This window comes from Dermacentor silvarum, chromosome 4 (genome assembly GCF_013339745.2).
Source record: "Dermacentor silvarum isolate Dsil-2018 chromosome 4, BIME_Dsil_1.4, whole genome shotgun sequence".
Classification (NCBI taxonomy): Eukaryota; Metazoa; Arthropoda; class Arachnida; order Ixodida; family Ixodidae; genus Dermacentor; species Dermacentor silvarum.
Window position 1 is genome coordinate 164,999,744 of NC_051157.2, and position 26,019 is coordinate 165,025,762.

Genomic DNA, 26,019 nt, shown 5'->3' on the forward strand with positions numbered 1-26,019 from the left:
GCCCCCTTCACAAGCACCCTTACCGAGTGTCTCACTCTGATCCCCAAGTAATCCAAAAGGAGGCTGGGAAAATTATTGATAAAGATGTGATAGAGCCTTCCTCTAGCCCTTGGGCATCCCCTGTAGTGCTTGTGAAAAAGAAGGACAACAGCTGGCGGTGTTGCGTCGATTATCGCCATCTCTATCGGGTAGCGAAGAAGTATGTGTATCTTCTCCCACGAATTGATGATGTGCTCGACTGCCTCCATGGTGCCAAATATTTCTCGTCGCTAGATTTCCGCTCGGGATATTGGCTAATTGCCGTCGATGAGCGGGACCGCGAGAAGACCGCATTCATCACACCGGACGGCCTCTACCAATTTAAGGTTATGCCTGTTGGGTTATGTAATGCTTCTGCAACTTTTGAACGCATGATGGACATTCTTCTACGGGGTCTGAAATGGCCGACCTGTCTTTGTTGTCTGGATGACGTCAATGTTTTCTCGCCCAGCTTTGACAGCCACCTCCCTCGTCGGTTGGCCATTCTCGGCATAATTTGCCGGGCTGGCCTCCAGCTCAATTCATCTAATTGCACCTTTGGGCGCCGCCAGATCAAATTACTTGGGCACCTAGTCGATGCTGCTGGTGTGCAACCGGACCCTGACAAGGTCCGTACCGTCCGTGATTTCCCGGTTCCACGGTCCACGCAAGAAGTACGCAGCTTTCTTGGGCTCTGCTCCTACTTTCGCCGCTTTGTTCTCAACTTCACGGACACTACTCGACCCCTCATGGATCTACTCAAAAAGGATGCGGCCTTTTCTTGGGGCGCGGACCAAGCGACTTCCTTTGCGTCGTTGATTACTGCCCTCACTTCACCACCTGTGCTGGCTCATTTTGACCCGGCTGCTAGAACAGAACTTCGCACCGACGCAAGCGGCCATGGCATTGGTCCTATCCTCGCCCAAACACAGAACGTAGTCAACCTTGTGATAGCCTATGCTAGTCATCTACTGTGACAGTCGGAAAAGAATTACACCATTACTGAGCGGGAATGCCTAGCTCTCGTCTGGGCTGTCGCGAAATTCCTTCCGTAGCTATATGGACGGCCGTTCGTGGTCATAACACACCATCATGCGCTCTCCTGGCTCTCAACAGACCCCACAGGGAGGCTCGGCCGTTGGGCATTACGATTACAGGAGTACACGTTCTCGGTAGTGTACAAATCTGGCAAGTTACACAATGACGCTGACTGCCTCTCCCGCCATCACGTTGAACCACCCGCCTCCACTGAAACAGACCCCTACGCCTATGTCTTGGCGATAACAGACTTCATCCATGTGGCTGACGAATAACGTAGAGATCCATCGTTGCTCGCTCTTATTGACCGTCTGCAATCCGGCACCATCGACCCTTCACTCAACATGTTCTTGCTTCAGGAAAACGTTCTTTACCGCCGCAACATGCACCCCGACGGCGCAGAACTCCTGCTCGTTGTGAAGCATCATCTGCGCAGGGATGTCCTCGTCCAGTTTCATGACGCCCCCACTTGTGGTGACTTAGGCGTCTCGACAACTTATGATCGCATACAACGACGTTTTTTTTTTTCCGGAAGGGTCCTTATTGGTCCGTTCGCCGCTACGTAACATCTTGTGACCTGTGTCAGCGTGGGCAACTGCAGCTGATGGTTAAATACAATTTTGATAGAAATGATTTTACCAGCGAAGCTGTTAAAATCATCATTTGGGTTCATAATTTCAGATCATCAGGACTGGCTGAAACAGCGCAGCGAAGCTGTTTAAACCAGCCGTAATTTGTGGTTCGGGGTGCGTATAAAGAAACTACCAAGAAATAAAAGGAAATACACTTTCCTGATGAGGCGGGATTCTAAGACACGTACGGCCGGTCCCAAATGCAGCGTCGTGACCACTAGGCTATAGAGCCACTTTTTTTCGGGGCGAAGCACCTTAGGGCCGAGCCTTGTTCCTCGTAGTCCATAGCTCCGGAAGCGAAACCGGAAGCCGGCTTCTGCTCTCGGTTCCACTTCCGGTACCGCTTCCGGAAGCCAGCTCCCGGCGTTTTGCCCGAATGATCCCCCGGTGCTTCGCCCACTCATCATCATTCACTTCGTTGATATGCGGTGTTTCTCTTTCTCTTTCTCTCTCATTCCCGACGCGCGCTATTTCTCGCTCTCGTCCGTAGCTAGGGGCGCTGCGGTGCAAAAGGGCGTTCGTTCCCGACGCGCGCGCTCTCTCTCTCTCTCGTCCGTAGCTAGGGGCGCTGCGTTGCACAAGGGCGTTCGTTCCCGACGCGTGCGCTCTCCCTCTCTCGTCCGTAGCTAGGGGCGCTGCGGTGCACAAGAGAGTGCGTTACCGACGCGCGCTTGCTTTCTTTCTCGTCCGTAGCTCTGGTTTACCCGAATGATTCCCCGGTGCTTCGCCCACTCATCATCATTCACGTCGTGGATATGCGGTGATTTTTTTCTTTATTACATGGAAATATTAGTAGTTATACACGCTTGGAGTACATGCATTTATGCGAACCATATAATTGCGTTCGAGCGTCGTTGTCTTCGTCCACAGCTGGAGCGTTCGTACGCTCTTGCTCTGCGAGGTGAAGAGGTTCTGCGCGCTATGCGAGCGAGAGAAAGAGAGACGCATGCACGGATTGGGTCTCCTGGAACGCGGTGTATGCATTGGAACGCGGTGTCGGTGTTGCAAGCTGCGCTATGTAACGCGCAGTGACGGCCGTAAGTCCGAGACGCGCGAAAAGAAATTATCATTATGAGTAATAAGATGAAAAGTTCGCACACACTTCCGGAAAATGCTGGGCTACGATCGCCCCGCTTCGCTGTTTCAAGCGTTGCGCGGCCTAGTGCAAGGCCTATCTTTGTCTCATTTTCTTTATCTCTCTCCCGAGTAAAGCGCGCAAAACCTCTTTCTCACCTCGCAGAGCACGAGCGTGCAAACGCGCCAGCTGTGGACGAAGACGACGACGCTCTAACGCAATTATATGGTTTGCATAAATGCATGTTCTGCAAGGGTAGGGACGATTGGGACCCATCGGTGACCGGTTGGAGGTAAACTTGCCGAAATAATGATCCATCATGAAGTTTAAGCCCTGCAAGTTGTCGTCTTTTTATCAGTTACACAAGGATGCCCTTTGCCTACCGCTTCTCTTCTGCCTGTATTTGGAGTCACTTTCGTATGAGCATCGTGAACGAAGACAATTTCCAAGGGTTTAAACTGCCATCGAGTGAGATTCGGGTTCTTGCATATGCAGACGACGTGGCCTTCTTTTGTACTCATAAAAAAGTGTAAAGACTGCTCTTGCAATTACAGAAGAATTTTGTGCGGCTTCTGGTGCTAGCATTAACTTTGAAAAAAGTTCAGGTTTTTGGTTTGGACTATGGGCCACAATGCCATCACATTACGCAGGCATTCAATGGAAAAAGATCAGCGCTATTTAGGTGTACCTCTCTCACAGTATAGAAACAACAACAGTCATTGGTCCGGAGAAGTTGGAAAAATACATATTAAAGTGAATTCATGGCGACGACGGAATTGGTCAATGTTCAGTCGTACTGATGTGTGCAACGTGTTCTAAGTTTCCCCCAACAGTGATGAACGCTGCGTGCGTTCGGTGCGAACGCGAGCAAAACGCCGACGGCGTCGACAACAGTTCTCCGCGTTGCTGGTGCTGCTACATGTCAAAGTTTATACATCTGATCAAACTACTATCCTTACTCCGTATAGGTCTCTACTAATTTGTTCTCGCAATTGATGCTTCGCCTTTCTGGTGAAACGGCGACATATATTTCTGGGACATTCTCCAACGGACGCTTAAAAAGGTCACAGGCCTGTGCGGCACACGCCGCACAGTCACAGCGTAAGCTGGTGGAGCGGCTCAAGAGTAGCTCCAACTTGGGCACCATGCACAACAGGGTTTTCGTGGCAGTCTGTTCGCCTCGTTTTGACGAGAACGATCTGAACTGTCCACCCGGCGTCGACAGCGAGCTGAGGCTCGTACTGCTCTCTGCAAAGCAGTCTGCTGAGCCCGATCAAGCCTCACAAAAGCAACTTACATGTCGGGCGCCATGTTTGCAGGAACCTTAACTAGATGGCGCCACCTCACTGCCGGAGGCTCTGCAGCTTGGGAGCACGTTGATTGCGTGCCTCGTCTGAATCGCATATCGTCGTCTGCGCCTGCGGACGCTGCATTTCCAGGCATCTTACCTAGATGGCGCCACCATACTGACGGAGGCTCGAGTCGTCTCCCCCTGCGTGCTTGCATTAAGTGTATTGTCTGTGGCCCGATAGCAAGCGATTGCGTGGCTCAGTGATAGAGAATCCGGCTCCCGCGCCGCGGGCCGTTGGCTCGATCCCGGCGGGAATCGGGTACTTTTTTCGCGTTTACGGCGATAGCGGTTACGCGGTGGGAGCCGCCGGCGGCGGCATCATCGTGACCCGAAACGGCTATTGGAATGAGCGCATGACAGCTTACGCTGTAAAAGGACATTGACATTACTCCATACGCAATTAGGTTCCTACCGTTTAACATTATTTCAAGAGACCAATGGCACAGATCATACCCTACGACAGTTCAATGGTTATTACCAACCTTCAATAGAGCATCGAAACAAGAAATGGCACCGAACTCCGCAGCCCAATGGTATCGCCGGTGCAGCCGACGAATTTGTGATACGGGGACAAGCGGCTGTATTTGTGCGCACAGACATTCCGCAAACGCAGATTGACACGGCTAAGTATTCGACTGCCGTGTAGGTAGTGATAGCTGTTCGTTGCAAAATCGCAAAGCGCAATGTAGTACTGGTAACAGTATACATGCGTCCTTAAGTTAGCTCCCACGCACGCCGTTCGTTCACACGGATTCGCGCTTTGCGCAGATGTTACCCAAACGACGACTTCCTGATAGGTGGCGACTTCAACGCGCAGCATCCGCAGTGGGGCTATGATTATCACACGCCACGTGGAACGGCACTCGTAGATGCCACGGAGACAACTGACTTAGTGCTCGCAAATGACACTGACTACCCCACCCGAGCCGCCTGCATAGTGGACAACGTAACACGACCCCGGACCTGACGTTGTCCTCACCAGACTACGTGAAAGACTGGCGATGCGATCCAGACGCGTGGGGCAGTGACCACTATCCACTGTGGATTACATTGAACATGGGACGAAAATGTACGGCCGGCCGTACTGTGCGCACGATCAGGTGAGATGCCTACAGAAGAGCATTTGCGGATCAACCCAAGACTGCGTCCGTACGAGAGCGGGCGTTGCGTGCCCTGAGAATGGCCACTACTGAGACGGAGGTAAGAGCTGATGCACCGGCGCCAGACATACACATGCTAAACATATGGGATGCGCGCAAGCGAGCACAGCTGACATACGTAGAGAACGGCCGACGACATCGCGACCGTGTGCGACTTCGACGTCGCACTGCCGTCGCTAGAAGATACGCCCAGCGACTGTATAGGGAACGTTGGAGCCAGCACTGCTCATCATTCAATGAAAGAACTGGCCTCCATAAGATGTGGTACAAGTTCAAGGCTAGGACCGGGAGCGCAAAACACGCAGTGCTATTTCAAACGTCTTGCTCAGAACTGGCCAGTCAGTCATCCAGCTCTAAGATGATGCCACGAAGACGTTCTTTCCCCAACCGTCGAGGTCCCCGAACGCCGACATTTACAGGAAAACGCCGCCAGTGACCGACGAGGGCCTCCTGGCCCCATTCTGGCCCTTCGAGCCCGAACAGTCACTTTCTTCCATAAACGCGCGCAGCGCACCAGGCCACGGCAGCGTGACGTTGGGTGGCTCTGCGGAATCTTGCAGAATACGCAAAGAAGCAACTTCTCGATGAGAATAATGCAGGGTGGGTCAAGGGTGAAATCCCAGCAGGATGGAAACATTCGATCGTCACACCCATACCTAAACCAACCAAGCAACCAGATGTACTGTCGAACATGCGCCCAGTATCGCTTACACTTACTACGTGTAAGCTGGCGGAGCGAATGGCCCTGACGTGCATATCTCCCTTTCTAGAAACAGAGGGTCGCTTCCATCCAGCACAGACAGGGTTAGGCCAAGCCTTGGCACTCATGACAGCCTCCTGCTTGTGAAGGAAGGTTCTGCATCGAAAGACGGGCGGTCGAGGAAATCGTCGTCCGAGCATCCTCGTGGCGGTGGACCTCCGAAAAGCTTTTGACACTGTGATGCATGAGGCCATCATTGAAGCTGCAGAGAGACACGGAATCACAGGCCGCTTACTCAACTTCGTGCGCTCTTTCCTTCAAGATCGCACTTTTTCCTTAGGGGTAGACGGAGACGTCGGGAAGGTTTACCCAAAAATGGTGGGAGTTCCACAAGGCTCCATACTGTCACCCTTGCTCTTTAATTTGGCTATGATAGGCCTTACTCAGCGACTAGATGCTATTTCTGAACTGGGCTTCACTATCTACGCATATGACATCACGTTGTGGACTGCGTCACGACCGATTCACAATCATCAAGAGCCCCTGCAGGCGGCACTTGATGTTATTGACCACTACCTGCCACAAACTGCTATGCGGCCATCTCCAAAGAAGACAACGTACGTGGTGATTCGAGGCTCAGCACAAGATGAAGCTGCCCTCACGCTCACTCTCGGAGGCGAAACACTGCAGCGATCGGAAAAACCAGCGCGCGTTCTCGGGATACGTATTGACCACACAGGCACAGCGGAGGCGTGGCTCACTGACATTCGCCGGACGTGGCACAAGACTATGCGCCTCATAAAACGGATCTGCTTCCGCATCGATGGTGCTGGTACCGACGTATGCTGAAAACTTGTGAGTGGTTTGCTGTTATCCCAAGCGATATACGAAACACGCTGCTATGACCTGCTTGCTTGGCACTGGACACAGCTAGAGGTACTCCACAGAGCAGCTCTCCACATCATCACAGGGCTCCCGAAGCACACACGTGTCGAGGAGCTGTATCGATATGCGAAGTTTCCTACCGCCCACGCAACCATCGAAGCATCGAAGGCAGGCCACGAGGAGCGCCTGAAGCGCACCAGACACGGTAGGGTGCTACTGGCCTACATGGGAACGGGCATATCAACTTTACCCAAACTGCCACCGGAAATTTCACCTTGTGATGACATTGCTGTCGTCGGCACTACGCCAACGCCCCAAAACATGGCCACAACATGTGCACCGTCGGGCAGCATTTGCTGCGCGTCACGCGCAGAGTCTGGTAGTTGCACCACCAAGCCAAGAACAAGGGTACACTGACGCAGCTTTCGACCCACGCACCAGTGAGGGAGCAGTCACCTACCACGTAGTCGGTTCTGTTGCAGCACATTCTACCTTGATAACTGCTGATGCCGACGACCCAACGGAGCTTTAATTCTGGGCTGTAGGCTGGGCAGTAGACCAGGTCTCAAGCAACACGAATGCAAAACACATCGATATACACACAGACTTCCAATATGCGCTGCATGCTTGCAAGTCTCGCCACACAGCCTCATCAGAAGTTCTTCTTGTCAAGCAGGCCTTCACGCGTGTAGAGATCCGCGGGGTCACTGCAACACTTCATTGGATCCCTGGTCACCAGGGCATCGAGGAAAATGAGAGAGCCCATGAGGCGGCGCGCGCCGTTCTTTCCAACCGTGTCGTCTCCCGGGACCCTTCAGAGACTTTCAGCACCAGCACAACTAGCACGACAAAGGACTACCGTATGACCCAGACAGAGCTCTGAGAGAAAGAAAAAGCTTTGAGAGGAACAGAAAGAAGTGCTCAGGGCTCACCCGTGCTCTGGGCCTCTCGCTATTATGCAGTCTTTTACGGTTCTGCTAATTTCGTGAACGCATTCTCATCAAGAATTAGGAGGAAGACGCTCGCACGACCACCTGAACAAGGTTAGCCGTGTACTTCATTGCTCATGTTTAGGCGACGTGACTTTGGCAGCTCAGACAAGCTCCATTCCAGGAAGAGCTCAACGCCCGAAGCCATCGACTCCGACAACGAATACACCGTAGTCATGGGCCGTCGTATGAAGAAGAGGATGCACCAGATGTCAAGTGAGCAGACTTCATCTAACGAGAGGAAGCAGCACTCTTTCATGGTCTCTTACGTGCCGCTTACGGCGTCACACAACCTGAACTCCTTAAGTAGGCAGTTTTTTATGAATATTTTGAAAGTGTGGCCCCTGGTCAAGTCAACGAAATCTGGATCAACTGTCGAAAAAACACCCTGACGGTAGATGCCAAGAGTTAAACTATAATAGAGAAGTTAAAGAATATTCTAACATTAAGCGGAATTCCCGTCCGTTCCATTTTTACTTACGGGACGGAGTCAACGACTGGTGTAATTTCTGATGTCGACCTTGACATCAAGAATGTTGACCTCAGGAATTTAATGAGTTCATCGGTGCAGATTCTTGAGATTCACCGCTTGGGGAACTCCCGGTGCATCAAACTAGTATTTGCTTCGTCAACTTTGCCAATTACTGTCAAAGTGCGGTACGTGATACACCACGTCCGACCATTCGTCCCGAGGCCGCTGCAGTGTCGGAAATATCTCAAGATTGGTCACGTAAGCGCTGTGTGCAGAAATCAAGTGACCTGCCAGCGTTGCGGTGGGCAGCATAATACCGCCGACTGTGATGCACCTTCATTGAAATGTCCCAACTGTCCTCGCTCTCTCGAAGCAACGTCGAAGGATTGCCCGAATATGCAGCAGGAAGTTCGTAATCTCCGGAAAATGGCAATAAACAAGTCTTCCCATACACAAGCTGCTCAATCTGTTCGCCGAGACAGACAACGCTCGCGTAAGAAGCGCCATCCAATGACTTCAGGAGAACCGGATTGTCGGGCGCAAGGGCCTCGACAACCTCTGCCTGTGCCGGCACCGAGGACGGTAACCGCGCCTACAGCAAATTCAGAACCCCCGAGAGCACAGGGCGCACATTCGTCGCCCCTGGGTGGCACAGACACGGAGTGGCCTTCTCTACCCAGTAGATCCACGGGCACGATACCATGCCGTAGTGTTCCTCTACGTCAAGAAGTGGATTCTAGGGCTAGTAAAGCCGATGACCCTATAGGCAAGAAAGGAACTGACAAGAATGCAGAAGAAAGCGTTGAAAAAATGTTGAAACGCCTGCTAGAATCAATGCGCGTGATTCTCTGTGGCCTCCAGACTCCGGCCGCTAAAAGCGCCGTGCATGTCCTCGCCGTACTGGAGCAGCTCATCGCTGCTCTTTACATATGTTAATTACCTTGCTTGGCACCTGTACTGCTCATGCAGGAGAAGCCCATAGACAAGCTTCTTTGCGGTGAGTTTTTGTGAACTTTCAATTGTATTCGTGACTCCGTCCATGCTCTGGAAGGTAGATGACACGTCTGAATTACCTTTTTGGACTTTGTTGATAGCCATGAGGATGCTGAACTTGCCTTTACCGTTGTACATCCTTCTTCTTTGTCATCATCACCCCTCATCCAGCCTTTATGTCCCCATTCCCCCTCCACCTAAGCAGAGTAGCAGGCTAGAGAATGCTAGCTCAGGCCGACCTCTCTGCCTTCCTTGAAATAAATTATCTCTCTCTCTCTCTCTCTCTGAGAGTCGCAGCCAACCGACGCAAGAAGGAACTCTGTGTGAGTGTCCCGCCAGGCCCAAACCTACTTCCCGTGGGTCTTCCTAGTTCGCGGCAAGTGCTGCTGCGTAGGCTCCGTTCCGGCTTCGTCCTCACACCGGACGTGCTGGAGCGGTGGTGGCAGTACCGGCCACGCCAGGAAAGATGCCCTCCTTTCCCTTCTCCTGACTCCTTTCCGTCGCAGGAACCTCGCCTCTCGACAGCCTCTGAGGACCGCAATAAGAGGGAGCCGCACAGGTGTCCTGACTGCAGCGTGGACACGCGGCCATCCGCAGTCCATTTGTTTTGGGAGTGCCAGCGCTAGACTAAGCAGCGGGACCACCACCCGAGGGCGGTGCAAGTGACTTCCTACGAGGAGTGGATTAGGCCGGCAGCTGGATTAGCGGATTCCAACGGGGCCATTCTGGACTCGTTCTAGGGTTTCGCCAAGAACACGCAGTTTCTAAGACGGCTCTAATTTCTTCTCCCCTCTCCCCTTCCTATTCCGCATAATAGGCCTTCGAGCCATCCCACAATAAATACATTTTTAACATCATCATCAAGATTACTAGCGGTCCTCCCTATGACATGTTTATATTTCTGGGTTTGTATACGTTATAGAGAACTACTATGTGTGATCGCCATACCGAAAGCCCGCGATCTACAAGATCATTCTTTTATGAAAGTGCAGCTTATGTAAGAAGTGTGTACGCTGCGCAGTAACCTCCGCCTGACTGCATGCACTTGTTGCACGCATGTGCGTGTTTGACCGAGTTTTAAGTTTGTAGCTATGTCCGCAATGTAATATATCTTCAGTCGTGTTTTCCATGTATTAAAGTAAAAAAATAGTGGCTGTATAGCCTAGTGGTTACGACGCTCGCTTTGGGAACGTGGGTACGCGGGTTCGAATTTCGCCTCGGCAAGAACGTTTATTTTCTTTTATTTCTTGATAGTTTCTTGATACGAACCACGAACCACACATTACGGCTGGCGTAAGTAGCTTCGCTTTTCAAAAATGCACTATGTACAATCTACTCGACATCTCATTTACGAACGACTCTTTCTTTCTTTTTCTTTTACGTACCTACCTATTGCAGTAGAAGTGGCCAATATTCTCATGTTCACTTCCTTACTTTTAGTCTTGGCTGTCAACACGATGGGGACGATGCTAGCAACTGGCCTTACGGACATATTGGGTCGAAGGACTGTGATTGGAATCTTGGCTACATAATGAGTTACAAGTTTATAAAACCGTACGTGTACAGGTTCTCTAGGTGCTGCCAGCGAGAAATCATGAATCTGTACAAGTAAGAATTTTTGCATTTCATTTACGTGTTATGCTTCATTTTCGTTACTAAACCAAAATTATTTCCCTCACAGCCGCCCAGAATACCGGTGTCTCATTGTGAAAAACAGCCTCCAAACCAGGATATTTTCTTCGAAACTCCCTGGTGACGTGTCAAGTCGTCAAACATATTGCGAAAAAGTTTACGCGGAGTACAGTTACGTTAAGGTAGACAGGGTAAGTTACCGTTCTATGTTTCTGGAAAAGGGTTGAATAATGTGGGCATGTGAAATACAGCAAATTTTTCTTATACTACCGCGGTCATGGGAACTCCGAATGCGCGAGCGCGTGGCGCAAGTGAGTGAGTGAAATAACTTTAATGGAGGTCCGGCGAGGACGCGAACTCGTCGCGCACCCGGCTAGTCCCACATCGGGACCGGCAGGTGTAGCCCACCGGCCCGGTCGCGGGCACGCCGGACAGCCAGGATTTGCTTGTTTAAAGCGGGGCTACGCATAAGCGAGTCCCACTCCTCCTTGCTGAACTTGGGGTATTCCGACCCGCACTCTCAGAGCATGTGTGCTAGAGTGGAGGTCTGCCCGCAGGGCGGGCAGGCATCATTGCGATATACGTCGGGGTAAACTTCGTGTAGAACGGCCAGACACGGATATGTACCGCTCTGTAAGAGTCTAAGAGAAACAGCTTGCGCCCTATTCTACTTGGGGTGAGGTGGTGGAAAGACCCTTCTATACATGTAGAAGAATTTCGTAACCGCTTTGTGAGTAACGGGAGCGTCCCTGTGGCCGTAGGGGGGAGGGGAGTCTGCGCTCCTTATAGAAGAAGCGCGGTCGCTGAGGTCGCGCGCAGCATCGTGAGCAGGCCCATTCAGGTTCGGGGGAGCACACTCGACCGACCCTACGTGGGCGGAAACCAGTAAATCGAATGATGCGTGACAGCATCCGGACTCGAGACGCTGAAGAGACGAGCAGCTTCCTTGGCGATGCGAACCTTCTGAAAAGCCGTAACTGCCGTGTTGAAATCGCTATAGATATCGGAGCCACGACCGTCTAGCAGGACAAGGGTGATGGCGGCTTGCTCGGCTACTTTAGGGTCTGAAGTGCGAATCGAAGCGCTATTGGAAATCTTGTCGCTTGAGTCGACCACGAGGACGGCAAAGGTCTTCCCATCGCTGTACTCCGCGGCGTCGACGAAGCATGCTCTGATGCCTTGTTGCTTTGTTCTGTTTGAGGATCGCTACTGCTCTCGCCTTGCGTCTGCCCTCGTTGTGGACGGACTGATGTTTCGGGGCATGGGGACCACTTCCAACTTGTCTCGAATGCACCTAGGCATCGGGGTACTGACCCTCGAGGTTCCCGCAGGGGGGTAACCCAGCTCTTCGTGGATGGGTTGACCTGCCGCTGTGGTGGTGAGGCGAGCGAGTTGCGCACGTTCTTGGCCTTCGGCAACCTCCTCGGCGGTGTTGTGTATCCCTAGCTTGAGAAGAACCTCGGTATGGGTCCTGATGGGTAGCCCGAGAGCCCTTTTTACTACTTTGCAGATGAGAGCGTTGAGCTTGTCTCACTCCGCTCCGAGCCAGTTGTGCGTAGAAATCGTGTACGTGAAGTGGCACGTGACACCTAATGCTACATATCGCTTGCCAGTCTACGTTTCACGACAGCACGTAGCTCAGCGTGCGGCAGCTGTCGACATTGGAGGTCATTGCTGTGGCTGTAACGTGGTAACGTGGGCAAAGATTCATTTACATTGTTGTTGAAATCTGTCGAATGGTCGCGTGTGGTGGGTACACAGACCCTGCGAGCAATGCAGTGTGGCGCTGGCTAATATGTGTCCAATGCGCTCGTGCTTTCGGCTCTGATGAAACTACATTTTGGCATACATTCAATAACAGAGTTTTTATTGCGTGTTCTGCAGAGAGCATTTAGATTTGCTCTGAGTGGTTCTGGTGTGAAAAAGCTATTATAATTAGGCACTCACACGCTACAAGCAACGTGCGATATTCTGTTTGATATTTATTTGGTTTGTGAGCCATGCCAGGGAGAAATAGAGAACTGAAAAGTGTCCGAAAGGGTTCGAACACAGTGGCAACTAGGATATCAATAGTCTTCCGCAGCCATAAAACGCCTGGTTAATGCAGCCGTGCGTCGCATGAATCACGTCCTTGATTTTAACTTCTACGAACAAAATTTTGTTAGCGCTGTGTCCCGCTAATGGTGTACCCAGGGAAACGCGGGAGCGTAATGCGCACACACAGTCGGGGGGAATATTTTGGCGATGTAATCTTTATGTACGTATGCACTGTGTTCTGAAAATGGCATATACACAAGGAGCAGCAGCAGAAATATTAAGTCCGAACATTGACTTTCACAGCAAAGCTGTTAGTGACCCGGTCCCTGAGGATCGTGTCGGCGTGTGGAAAAAAACTATCATTATCGACATTGGCTCGAGCGTCCTGGTCATTTTGAGCACAAAGCCCCTCCCTCCCTCCCGGCCGGCTGAGCCCCCACTACCACTCTTCTCTTGCACCAGTCGACCTTCTTATATGCCGCGTTCCCCCCTGAGTAGAGTTGGGCGCGGGTGCTAGCGCGGTAAGCCTGCTGGAAGCTGCGCCCAGCTCGAGTTGAGCCCTGCTGGGAGGCTAGCGTGGCTATACCGGCGACGCTGCTTCTTTGCGTTCCTCCTCTTTAGCTGCTGACGCGCGCTTTTTCCCTCGCCCCACCGGCTGCTCCGCGTGCGTCTATTCACAGGGCTGCTGATAAATTGAAGGAAGGCGAGGAGGTCGCGGCGGTCCGATGGCGGGGGCGAGATAGGCGGCTGCCACGCATTACTGTGAGTGTGTGTGCCCTCTCTCCCACTGCGCACATGCGCGCAGCCCTGCCGGCCTCGGCCGCCTGTACCGCCAGCTATCTCCGGGCTCCCGCCTGTCTACGAAAAAAATAGTTCAACGGAGGAGCCGGGTGTGAGAGTAATTCGCGTTAGCAATGGTTGTATATACGGAGAATTTGAGTAGGGAAGGGGAATTCTGTAATAAACCACCTAGTGTACTACCCGTTTCAGCTGTCGCGATTGGCTCCAGCTGCACGAGCGAGAAGGAGACTGACTGGCTCGTTCTCGCCCATGATGCTAGAGCCAATCGCGACAGCCGACGCGCGCAGTCCACTAGGTGGACACTTAGAGAATACCCCTGTTGGTAAAGAACTCTTGTTTCGGAACGTCGTACAAAAGCGTGAGGAGCGCGCTAGGACGCCGTCGCCTGTGGACGCCGACGCGTCCCATGCCCCGCGACATAGCAAATCCCCAATATAGATAAACCCCAACATAGCGAATCCTACCAGAGCGCCAGCTTCGCTGGACTTCCGTTTTCACACGGTGCAAGGGCTCTGATATTTTATACAGGCATGCTGGCGGCAATGTAGAGGGCCAGGAATGCTGCCGCTACCATAATGTATCTGCAGACAAGACTGCCTCCCCCTACCAAAGTCTTATAAGCTAAGGTTACGTAAAAGAGAGCAATATGCATTTTTATTGCGTGAGTGCGCGCCCTTTACATGCGAGAGCTTTATGCGCACAAGACGAGGACAAAGAAGAGGGTAAAACGCACGAGCGCAGACTTACAACAGTTTTTTTTTCATTTCGAAGCAAGCAGCCACGTATATAGCAAAAACTATGACACATCACGTGTGCACCGGCCGCACATGTGATGTGTCACAGTTCTTGCTATATATGTACTTTGCTTCGGAATAAAACACTGTTTGTTGTAAGTCTGCGCTCGGGTGTCTTACCCTCTTCTCGGTCCTCGTCTTGTGTGCATAACGTTCTTTCATGTATTACCAACCTTAGCATCCTTTACGTGTGTTACAGCCACACTAGAAGAAAAGTCTCGGCCCTACGGTAGAGTAAACCTCCTCAATGGAAATCCTCATCATCATCATCAGCCTATATTTTATGCCTACTGCAGGACGAAGGCATCTCCCTGCGATCTCCAATTACCCCTGTCTTGCGCTAGCCGATTCCAACTTGCACCTGCAAATTTCCTAACTTCATCATCCCATCTGGTTTTCTGCCGACCTCGACTGCGCTTCCCTTCTCTTGGTATCCATTCTGTAACCCTAATGGTCCACCCGTTATCCATCCTACGCATTACATGGCCTGCCCAGCACCATTTCTTCCGCTTAATGTCAACTAGAATATCGGCTATCCCCGTTTGTTCTCTGATCCACACCACTCTCTTCCTGTCTTTTAGCTTTAGTCCGAAGATTTTTCGTTCCATCGCTCTTTGTGCGGTCCTTAACTTGTTCTCGAGATTCTTTGTTAAACTCCAAGTTTCTCTCGTTATGTTAGCACCAGTAGAATGCAATGATTGTACACTTTTCTTTTAAACGACAGTGGTAAGCGCCCAGTCAGGATTTGGCAATGCCTGCCGTATGCACTGCAACCCAATTTTATCCTTCTGTAAATTTCTTTCTCGTGACCAGGGTCCCCTGTGAGTAATTGACCTAGATAAACGTACTCCTTTACAGACTCTAGAGGCTGATTGGTGGTGCCGAATTCTTGTTCTCTTGCCAGGCTATTGAACTTTATCTTTGTCTTCTGCATATTCATCTTCAATCCAATTCTTACACTTTCTCGATTAAGGTCCTCAATCATTTGCTGTAATTCGTCTCCATTGTTGCTGCATAGGACAATGTCATCTGCAAACCGAAGGTTGCTGAGATATTCGCAGTTGATCCTCACTCCTTAGCCTTCCCAGTCTAAGAGCTTGAATACTTCTTCTAAGCATGCAGTGAATAGCATTGGAGAGATTGTGTCTCCTTGCCTGACCCCTTTCTTGACAGGTAACTTTCTACTTTTCTTGTGGAGAACCACGGTAGCTGTGGAATCGTTGTACATATTTGCTAAGATATTCACGTATGCCTCGTGTACTCCTTGATTACGCAATGCCTATATGACTGCTGGTATCTCTACTCAATAAAATGCCTTTTCATAATCTATGAAAGCCACATAGAGAGGTTGATTGTACTCCGCTGATTTCTCGATTACCTGATTGATGACATGGATATGATCTATCGTAGAATATCCCTTCCTGAAGCCAGCGTGTTCTCTTGGTTGGCTGGAGTCAAGTGTTTCCCTGATTCTATTGGAAATTATCTTGGTGAATATTTTATACAATACTGAAAGCAAGCTAATGGGCCTATAATTCTTCAATTATTTAACATCTCCCTTCTTATGGATTAGTATAATGTTGGCGTCCTTCCAGCTCTCTGGTGCACTTGAAGGTCTGAGGTATTGCGTATAAAGGACCGCAAGCTCTTGAAGCATGACATCTCCTCCATCTTTGATTAAATCTACTGTTATTCCATCTTCTCCAGCGGCTTTTCCCCTGATCATGTCTTTTAAGGCCCTTCTAACTTCACCGCTAGTTATTGAAGGAGCCTCTGTATCCGGTTCATAACTATTTCGAATGAAAGTAGCTTGGATGTTTTGGGCACTGTACAGGTCAGTATAGAATTCTTCCGCTGCTTTTACTATGTCATCGAAATTGCTGATGATATTACTATGCTTATCTTTCAGTGCATACATCTTGCCTTGTCCTATGCCAAGCTTTCATCTTACTAATTTAATGCTGCGTCCATATTTTACGGCTTCCTCAATCTTTCCGAAGTTATAATTTCTCATGGAAATATGTAATGAAACATTCGTTGTCAAATGCACAAAATCACCGCTTTTCGCTAGTGGCATTTGCGAACATCTGTCAACATGTAAAATACGAATGATCAAAATGTTTTCGTGTGACCTCTCGGTGAAATTGTACGTAGGAAACCTTTAGTTTTTGGCGTAAACAGGCCTCGGCACGACTGTGCGTTTTAGACTTCTTGGTTATTCTTGTACATAAAATATAATGTGATTGCGACACATTTCTTTTACAGGAATACAATATGCAAGGGTGCATCGTGAAGTGCTTTATAAGCAGACAATGGGACAACATGCTGATTGCGGCTGTCGATGGCGTAAGATGTGCCAAAGGAAAGGTCAGCAAGCATGCTCATTATTTTTTGCGTGTTATTATACTGCTGTGGGTCTGCTTTCAAGGATATACATTTTATGATTTGCATACAAGAACAAACCAGAGAGAAATGAACCTCAGTATCAGCAGCCAAAGAAATGAAGTGCAATGGAGAGGGCAGTTGTTAAGGTATCGCCTGTGAAACTGTAGTTGCACCAGTAAATTAACCATTCCCATCGCGCCGTAAAAATTAAAGCGTAATGTACATTTTCCTTCCCTTGCCTATCTTAGCAAATATATACTTTCTAAAATAGATCATTGATTATGTTTTCTGCAATGTGTTCGGCTTAGCGAATTTCAGTTCTTTCTTTCAAAGTTTTTCTGAGAGTACTATTGAGCAGCGCAATACCTACAATAACAGAGTCTCAAATCGTTACGAAAACATTTTCTCCTTCCATTCCTTGTTACGTGGTCAATGGTGCCGAGCTTCGATATGAATTTCTTAAAACTGTTTTAGCAGCCAAGTTCCCCTGCTTTCCCGGAGCACATTGCAGCACAAATTTTCTGCATTGTTTAGTTTTAATGAGACCGTTAACCTGCCATCGATGCCCCGGAATATCTCCCGTTCAAAACTGGCCTGTATAATAACCAATTTGTGTCGCACCGCCAACACCACGGCGAAAGCCAGGACGTTTCAATCAGGGGCGGATCCAGGTTTTTTCTAAGGGGGAGGGGGGCTCGGCTTCTGTCGATGATGATGATGATGATGATGATTATAGTAGCCTTTCTTATTTAGCGAAATTTACCGTTTCTGCTCACGATATACCCGCCTCTTAACGGCTAGTGCAACACCTGTAGCGAAGCCAGGGGCGCTAAAACATAAAATGATTCCAAACTGTTTGGATTCCAAACTCCTGACGTCAAATTTACGTAACCGTCGAAGCAAGATTCGGGTGGTGACCCGCAGCGTTGTCTGAACAACCCAATCGAACACTCTCCTTGTTTATAGGAGGTCACCTTTGTTCGCTGTCAAAACCAATAACTTTGACTACACTCAGCGGTTTTTCTTATCTAATTGGCTGGCAAAAGGCGAGAAGCACGCTCTAGTAGGGAGGGTTTCGATGCGGCCGAGCCAGCACAGTGAAAATAGATAACCGCATGAAGGTGGTGCCGGCTTCTCCGATTGGTCCACTTCGCCTTACTTAGCTTGCGGTAGCTGGGCGAAAATCGCGGCGGCGTGCAACGGAAGGGTTAGAATGCCGCTAAAACGGATCGTGAGCAGGAAGAGTTGGCAGAGCGATGTCGTATATGTGCCGAAAGGCCTCGGTAACGTTTTACTGCCACGCAAAAAGGTTTATCATGCACAAATAAATACATGCTTACCGGCAGGTGCTAGTCGCGAGGGCCTGAGCGATCGGTGGGCAGCCATCTTCTATTACTTTCGGAGCGGGGCAGTCTGTGCTATTGAGAAAAAAATTCAGTTTTGTTCGGCATATAAATGCATTTTTGTCGCGTTCCCGTCACTTTGACGCGGTGAGTTTTCGCGGTTTCGTGAGGTTGCGTGACAGACAGGCGAAGTGCGCGTAGCCGGAAAACATTGGACCAATAGCAGAGGGCTAATGGTGAAAAGGCGTCGAATCAGGACTGATTATTTTTCTTATGTGCGGTTTAATCATGCATAATCAGTGTGTACACGTTATATCAGATGGGGAGCTATCGCGGTATTCGTGACGTCGCGAAGACCGGCGAAGTTGGGAGACCAGCGAAGTTGGGAATGGCCCGAAAATGTTTTGACCAATCGTGGAGGCTGATTGCCAAAATTGCAATCAAAACAGTTTGGAATCATTTTACGTTACAGCGCCCCAGGTATTGGTTGCACCGAACTTACAAGATAAGGACGTTGCCCAACACAGCCATGTGCTTTCTCGGCTGTGCCTGATACTTTATCTTATTCTCTAAGTTTAGTTGGTTCATGTTACTGAGTCTTATGTTCCTTAGTCTTAGACTCAGGAACATGAATGAAAAAAATTACTCCATCTCCCGCTAAAGGGAACCATGTGTGGATGCGAAGCAGCGGGGAGATGGTTAGCTTGAGCGGGAGATGGTTTCGCGGCAGCGGCCCGAGCGCTCATCGCGGCGCTGCACAGGAGAGAGAATGAGGCGCTCGCGCTCCGTCATTTTCATACTGCGGAACTACCGTGGCGCCCCCAGCGGAGTATGCAGCTGTCGCACTACCTGTCGAGTGCGCCGCTCCGGATTCCTAGAGGAGAGAAAGGGGGAGGGCGTAGGAGAGGAGAGAGAGGGGGAGGGGACGCGCATGCGCTGTGGGGGTGTGGCACGTGGGCGCCGCTCCGTAGAGTTTCCTAGAGGAGAGAAAGGGGGGGGCGTAGGAGAGGAGAGAGAGGGGGAGGGGACGCGCATGAGCTGTGGGGGTGTGGGACGCCGCGGGAGGGACGGACAAAGCCCCCACCATAAGCTGCTTCGCATCTAATAAATGGGCAGCTAAAGTGCACAAGTATCTGTACATGAAAAGCGTGAACACAGAATGTAGGAAGAGGTAAAGAAAGTTGGGAACCAAGTACAGGGTTATTGAAACTGTAAATAGACAAGCAGGAGTCATCAGAAAGTAAGTGAGAGAAACAGATGCAGGTAATTAGATGTTAATTGGGGAATAAAGAAATTTGATGAGAACATGTTTACGATAACATAAAGGGCAGTGACTTGCTATTGGAGGCTTCAGCCGGTTGCCTAAAGACAAAAACATACCGTAGCAAATATTCCGGAGCAAACATACCGGAGTAAAAACTAGATTAGGCATATAAATGCTGCAGACCAAATCCGGAGACCACTCAGCACATCCCAATGGAATCCGTAGGGCTTCACCCAGTGAGAACCGTAGGTAACGTACACCTTCCGAAGCGCTTGGGTTTTAAGTGGACGGAACCGTTAACCGGTCAGCAGTCGAGATAAGCAAGAGACGTTTAGAGTACAGGTGGAAAAAAAGCAGAGGAGAAATTGATCCGACCGAATCCCTTGCAGTTATAGGTACAAGGTTGATTTTGAAGGGGGGGGGGGTATTATGGATACGTATACAAAAATGCTAGATAAAAAATCACCAGCCCTTCCCCTGTCGGGAGAATGGGGGTAAGCGAAGCTTGTGGCAAGACAACGCTGTCGCAGGCGTTCCGCTTCGTTTGCCATAAACTAAGGGGTGGAGGCTCTTCCCTGACGTTTCGCCTCAACATCGCACTTCCGCAACTCGGGGTCCATGTCGCTTCGCTTCGCCTGGGCTTCGGAAGCCCTCACGATAGAATCGAACGACAAGCTTCTCTTACCCCCATTTTCTTGACAGGGGAAGGGCAGGTGATTTTGTCTCTTTCGGTCCCTGGTGTGACAAAGGTACACCCACGCTGCGACAGAACCAGACGTTTCCTTTCCTCTTGCTTCCTCACACTGGGTGTGTGCACTGCACGTCGACGCTGTGAGGGTGTATATACGTCACCAATACCTGTTACTCCGGGGTGAAAGACCCAGACATTCCCTCTCCTCTTGCTCCTAACACCTTTCCAATACGTATTTTCTTTTCGCGCAAGCGTACTGGCTTTTGCGGAGGGCCCTCCTGGGCACGGACTCACGCTTTGCCTGGGCATATACAGCTAACGTTAACAGGCAGGAAGAGAGCGCCGTGGATCAGAGAGAAAAAGGGGATAGCCGATATTCTAGGTGACATTAAGGGAATGTAATGGATCTGGGCAGGCCATGTAATGCGTAGGGTAGACAACCGGGGGACCATTAGAGTTGCAGAATGGGTGCCAAGAGAAGGGAAACGCAGTCGAGGACGGCAGAAAACTAGGTATGATGATGAAGTTAGGAAATTTACAGGCCCACGTTGGAATCAGCCAGCACAACACAGGGGTAATCGCAGGGAGAGACCTTCGTCCTCCCTGCGATATAGGCTGATTATGATGTTATAGGCTGATTATAAATAGCATTATAAATATAGGCTTTATAAATATAGGCATTATAAATATAGGCTGATTATGATGATACAGCTTCGCTGTATCAGATGTAGAGCATACATGTATAAATCAAGCAGGCTAAGTGACTATTTGCCACGACCCCGTTTCAGAGGGTATGCAATTAAATCATCATCATCATCACCACCTGAAGTTTCTCCGGCGTGAGCGACTGCAGACTGGGACGTTCTTCCTCGGACTCATATGGTCCTGCGACGCGCACAAGTTCTCCGCCTTTGCACAGTCCCGCTTTCGCTATCTGTGTTCACGTTGTCTGTATTCACACTGCTGCTGTCCACGCCTCTCCGCTTTGTTAGCTTTCTTTCTCCGGCATGAAGGCGCTACGCCGCACCCCTGCCTTTCCGGGTAACGGTAAGAGGCAACCGATGGCACCCCGAGCGCGATCTAAGTTACTCAGGCGCGAAGGCGCTCGCACGGTCATGGGCGTGCTTGACAAACGGGACGTCCGCTCGTTCGCTCGCCGCCACCGATGGGACGAGTAAGGCGCGGGCGGCGCCAGGAGGTCCAGTGTGTTCATGAGAAAAATTAACGATGGCTACTTCGTGACACCACACCCCTACGAAAAACAGCTAAGCTTGTGAGCGAGCTAGCTTTACTTATACATGGCTGCTACCACTGGTACTTGCGAAAAATACTTTTGCAGAATGTTGGCAGCCATATTTTTGCGACAGGGTCATCACCCTGTCAGCGAGGGGCGGTGGAAGAATCTGGGAGCGGGGGGGGGGGGGGGGTCATCCGGACATCTCCCCTGGATCCGCGCCTGGTTTAAACTACACCGATCTCCCTGCAATCGGTGACAAACTCCTAGAAGGGCGCAACGGCGAAAAGACGTTAGCGTTTGTGAATGTATTTTCACCTCCTTCCCAATGGCGCACGCGACGGCCTGATCTCGGCGTGGGCTCGCCAGTGTGTCTCCCTTCAGCGATCCCTGATGTACCCTCCTTCTTCTCCTTTTCGGCGCGGAAGACGCCAGCGGTGTCGGTGTGTACGTGTGCGAGCGCCAGTGCCTTTACCTCTGCTGCGCAATTGACGGTTGGAAGAAATTCGAGGACGCTTAAGCTTCGCTTTTAAGAGTGGAACACCATAGCATTCAAAGATCCCTGATTGCTTCTCACGCTTCCCGACAACTGCAGCCTATGCAATCGTAATGGTTACCATGAACACTGCCGGTGAACGCTATGTACGAAGGTGAGCTGTCTGGTTGGAACGCGGCCCCTTGCCTGAGGCGATCACGCAGATAGTGCACAGCCGCGCCAAAAGAAATTACATAATTTTCAGGTTTCCGTTTTTGTTTCGTACTTTTAATATTTCCGTATGAGAAGATTTAACATAAGAGGCATGCGCTGTGGGTGTTTTGTTTGGTGATATTTGTTTGTGGATTGTCATTCTCAAAATTTCGAGGAATAGCATGGCCAAAAATGCAAGACAAGGTATGAGCAACATTTCTGATAGAATGTTGAGGCAGTATATCCTGGATATATCGCATGTCATATACGAAGGCGTAGCATATACATGTAACTAAATATAATCGGAGGGCCTGCATAGTTGGGGATGATTTTCTCGGACGCCGGCACCAACGCTGACACCGATGCCGGGTTTTCTGCTTCACGGGGCCCTTAGTGCTATCGCGTTAAAATCCGTTGAACTGAGTGCCATGTACCGAGAGGCGGCCGCAAGCGTGGCGATCGGTTCGCTCTCCTGAGCGAGGACGTTGCGAAGACGCTATAAAGGCCGCCCTCGCCAACGGACTGCAGCCTTCAGCACAAGCTAGAGCTTGTGTGTCGCTCTCCGTCATGAAGCTTGTAGAGCTGACCGCTACGTAACGATGTAATTACCAGTTTTTGTTACTCGTTACGGCAATCGTCTCGCGTTTCTTGCTGTCCCCCTCGGGATTCGTCAGCCGCTGCACAGTTTAGGCAGCGGCACGTACCTCCCAAGCGGTGCCGTTTGCAACAACTGGTGGCAGCGGTGCGTTCCGACAACCACAGGATGTGGCTTAGTATACTGCAATGAGATAACTTACGCAGGGTTATTTGCTGCGAGGTTTGGGTAGTGCGAGGCTTTTCTCTACCGAGTTTTACCAGACTTTTGTCAGGGCAGGTAACAATTCGGGCAAAAGCTGTCGTCACCTAGTTGGTGTCAGCGTCAATGCAGCAGTGCGTCCAGTAGGGAAAGGAGCATCTAACTCAGTCATGAATTTGAAGCAATTACGTTAGCCGGAGTTGTTGTAGCTGGCGACAAGGTTGCGCCTGGATGTCTCCGACACACTCAAAGAAGGACAGTTTAAGTAGGCTGTTCTTGCTTGGGAAGCTGACGATGTCGAGCTTTTCGGAATGCCTTGAGACCATTCGGCAGAGGCCAGAAAGACGGGCACAAGAGCACGAACGTGCAAGGCAAGATCACTAGCGTGCACAGGAAAGAGAAAAGCGCGAACTTGAAAGGGAACAGTGCGACTGCAGTGATGGAGAGCGTCGATTAGTAATTGAAATGACGCGGCTTGATGCCGAAATTGAGCGCCTTCGAACAGCACGTTTGGCCAACAAGGCGCCCGGTGCGGAAGAAAGCTTTGAGCAACGTCCAAAATAAAATGTGCTCTCGAGTCGGCAACGTTTCGAAAGGCCGAACTGTGGGAGTTGTGTTGGGAACTTGATCTAGATGTATCGGAAGATATGACGGTTGCCGTTATTCGTATAATCAGTATAGAAAGTGAAAATGATTGGACAAAGCTCAAATACATTGTAAAGCTCATTCTCAGATTGGGGCTCATGAAGGAAGGAATTCGTGAGCAAATAGAAGCACTAGACAAAGCGATTGAAGAATAGAGACAGGAGTTGCGTCACAAGAAAGAGCGCTAGGATCGTGAACGGACGAAACCGCGTAATGTTGCGAGTACGGTTCCGTCAAACGCTAGTGAACTTGCTGAAACGCCATTAGGTCGGTAAACGACGGTTTCAAGCGATGAAATTAAAAGAGAAGCGCAGCGCGCTAAGATCGAGAGCATCCACGCACTGAAGCCGATCGACCTCCTTAAGAAGGCAGTACTTGAAACGACGGTTTCAAGCGGCAAACATAAGCCAGACGCGCAGCACGCGGAGATTATGAGAGCCTCGGCGTTAGAACCCAACAAGGCTGAAGAGCTGCGATCTGGGTCAGTTGGTTCATAAGCTTCAGAATTAAACCACTCAAAATAAGAACAGAGGACGTCTGCCGCAATGAATATCCAACGAAAGGTTCGGCGCAGCCCAAAGTCCATCGTTAGAGGTCGCAGCCCATTCGCCGCGATTCACGTGGTGTTCACGGTTTGCAAGTTCTATGTGGGGTGGCCTTGGCGATCCACACGGGTCGCCGGAATTGCACTGACCTAGGCACCTGTGTCCACCAGGAAGCGGGTTTTTGACACTTTATTCACGCATAAAACAAGCGGGATGTGGATTGGCCGGATACTTGAGACAAAAGCTTCCGTGCAGTTGCCTTTTAGACGGCGTTTGCTGTTCTGTTTAAAAACGAAACTTTTTGCATTCGTAACTTCGACATCTGGCTGATGTTGAGTTTTCTTGACGCTGCCGGTAGCAGATGAGAAGTGGCGTCCTGCTGGGCCTGGCGCACCAGCCGCTTTCACTGCACGGCCGGCATGTTTCCCTGACGGGGGCAGGACGCCACGCACTTGCTTGCATTTTCCCCAAAGCGGCGATGGTACCAGCAGATGTGTGCAGTGTCAGGAGAAAGAGATGACGCGCGGTGGCGTGAGGTGGAACACGGACCTCTCTCTTTGGTTGTTCAGTGCTTCAAGAGCGCGCCCAATCCGCTGGACCTCCTTAAGAAACTTCAATAGGTGACCCGTAAAAGAGCGAGTGATTCTGGGATGCATCGTCCGCTCGCAGTTTCCGGTTCGAGGAAGCGCTGCCGCCGCCACCGCTTCACCGTTGAAGCCTACGAGCGTCTTGCGCTGGAATTTGAGGTATAGCGCTGGAGTTTGAGGTATAGAGAAGTTATATCTGGGTAGTACCAACTTGGGTAGTATTGAGCCCTGGCTGTGGCGAAGCACGTTTCTAGCCTGAGTTTTACGTAGATTCGCCCTTTTCTCGGCCTTGTTGCGAGTGCGAAAAGGCTCGTCACTTCTCAGACACGACGCCGACCACGCTGCGAGCTGGCCGCAGCCTAGTCGTGGCTCTCGCGGGCCTTCCCGCATCTCACCCGGCGGACCCACGGTTCCCTGTTCGCTGCTCCATTTATGCCGACGACGTGGCACTCTGGACCCGGGGGCCGAGGATGTCCATGCCATTCATTCGGTGCTCGCTACAACGGGCACTAGATGCGATGACCGCATTCCTTGGTAGCATAGGCCTCACCGTCTCCACAGCCAAGACCGAGGCCATGCTGGTTCATCCACTGGCCTCAGCTCTATTCTACACAAAGCAGCAGAAGATTGCTGGCCTGCCCTACCTTGGAAGCAAATGGTGCTCTTCATCGTGCTCTGGATGGCGGAGGCTTGCTGGCTAGACTCCGCAGCCAGCCGTCCTCACGGATGGGAGGTCTGTGCCTGCTGTACGAGCAGGTGATAACGGACCCCCCTGTGACAATCACACTGCCTCCACCACACCATCGACCAGCGGACGTCCACCTCTCGCTCAATTGAGCTACTAAACTACAGCCACCAGCTGCAGCACTGCAACAGGTTGCAGCCTGCAAACTCCACAGGGAGCTCGAAGGAAGTCTGCTGGTCTACACAGATGGATCAGTCCTGGTGAACGGATCGGCCGCTGCAGCCTGCACCATCTCAGCTAGGGTGGTCAACAGACACTGTCGGAACCCCTGCGCCGCGAGCTACACCGCGGCAGAATTAGCGGGGCTCCACCTAGCCGCCGATGTCCTGGCTGAGGACCCTCCTGGGCAACCAGTGGCAGTGCTCCGCGACTCGAAGCCAGTGCTCCAATTCCAGAGCCTCATCAACCACCGCCGATTAGGGCTTACGGGGCCCTTGCTCAGCTCGAAGTTCTCTGCATTGGCTGCCGCGGGGTTCACCATCTCGTTTCACTGGCTACCTTCCCATGTGGAAATAGCCG

At 50.8% G+C, this 26,019-nt stretch overlaps 1 protein-coding gene across 2 annotated transcripts in view; it reads left to right on the forward strand.

Moving 5' to 3' along the window:
* The window catches only part of LOC119450762 (venom metalloproteinase antarease-like TtrivMP_A), a 689,114-nt gene that overhangs the window by 660,207 nt on the left and 2,888 nt on the right, over nucleotides 1–26,019 (forward strand). For both annotated transcript variants that reach the window (XM_037714269.2, XM_049666199.1), the window contains exons 12-14: nucleotides 10,754–10,921; nucleotides 10,995–11,136; nucleotides 16,843–16,944. In XM_037714269.2, the coding sequence (XP_037570197.2) occupies nucleotides 10,754–10,921; nucleotides 10,995–11,136; nucleotides 16,843–16,944 (412 nt within the window). The remainder of the gene's footprint in view (nucleotides 1–10,753; nucleotides 10,922–10,994; nucleotides 11,137–16,842; nucleotides 16,945–26,019) is intronic.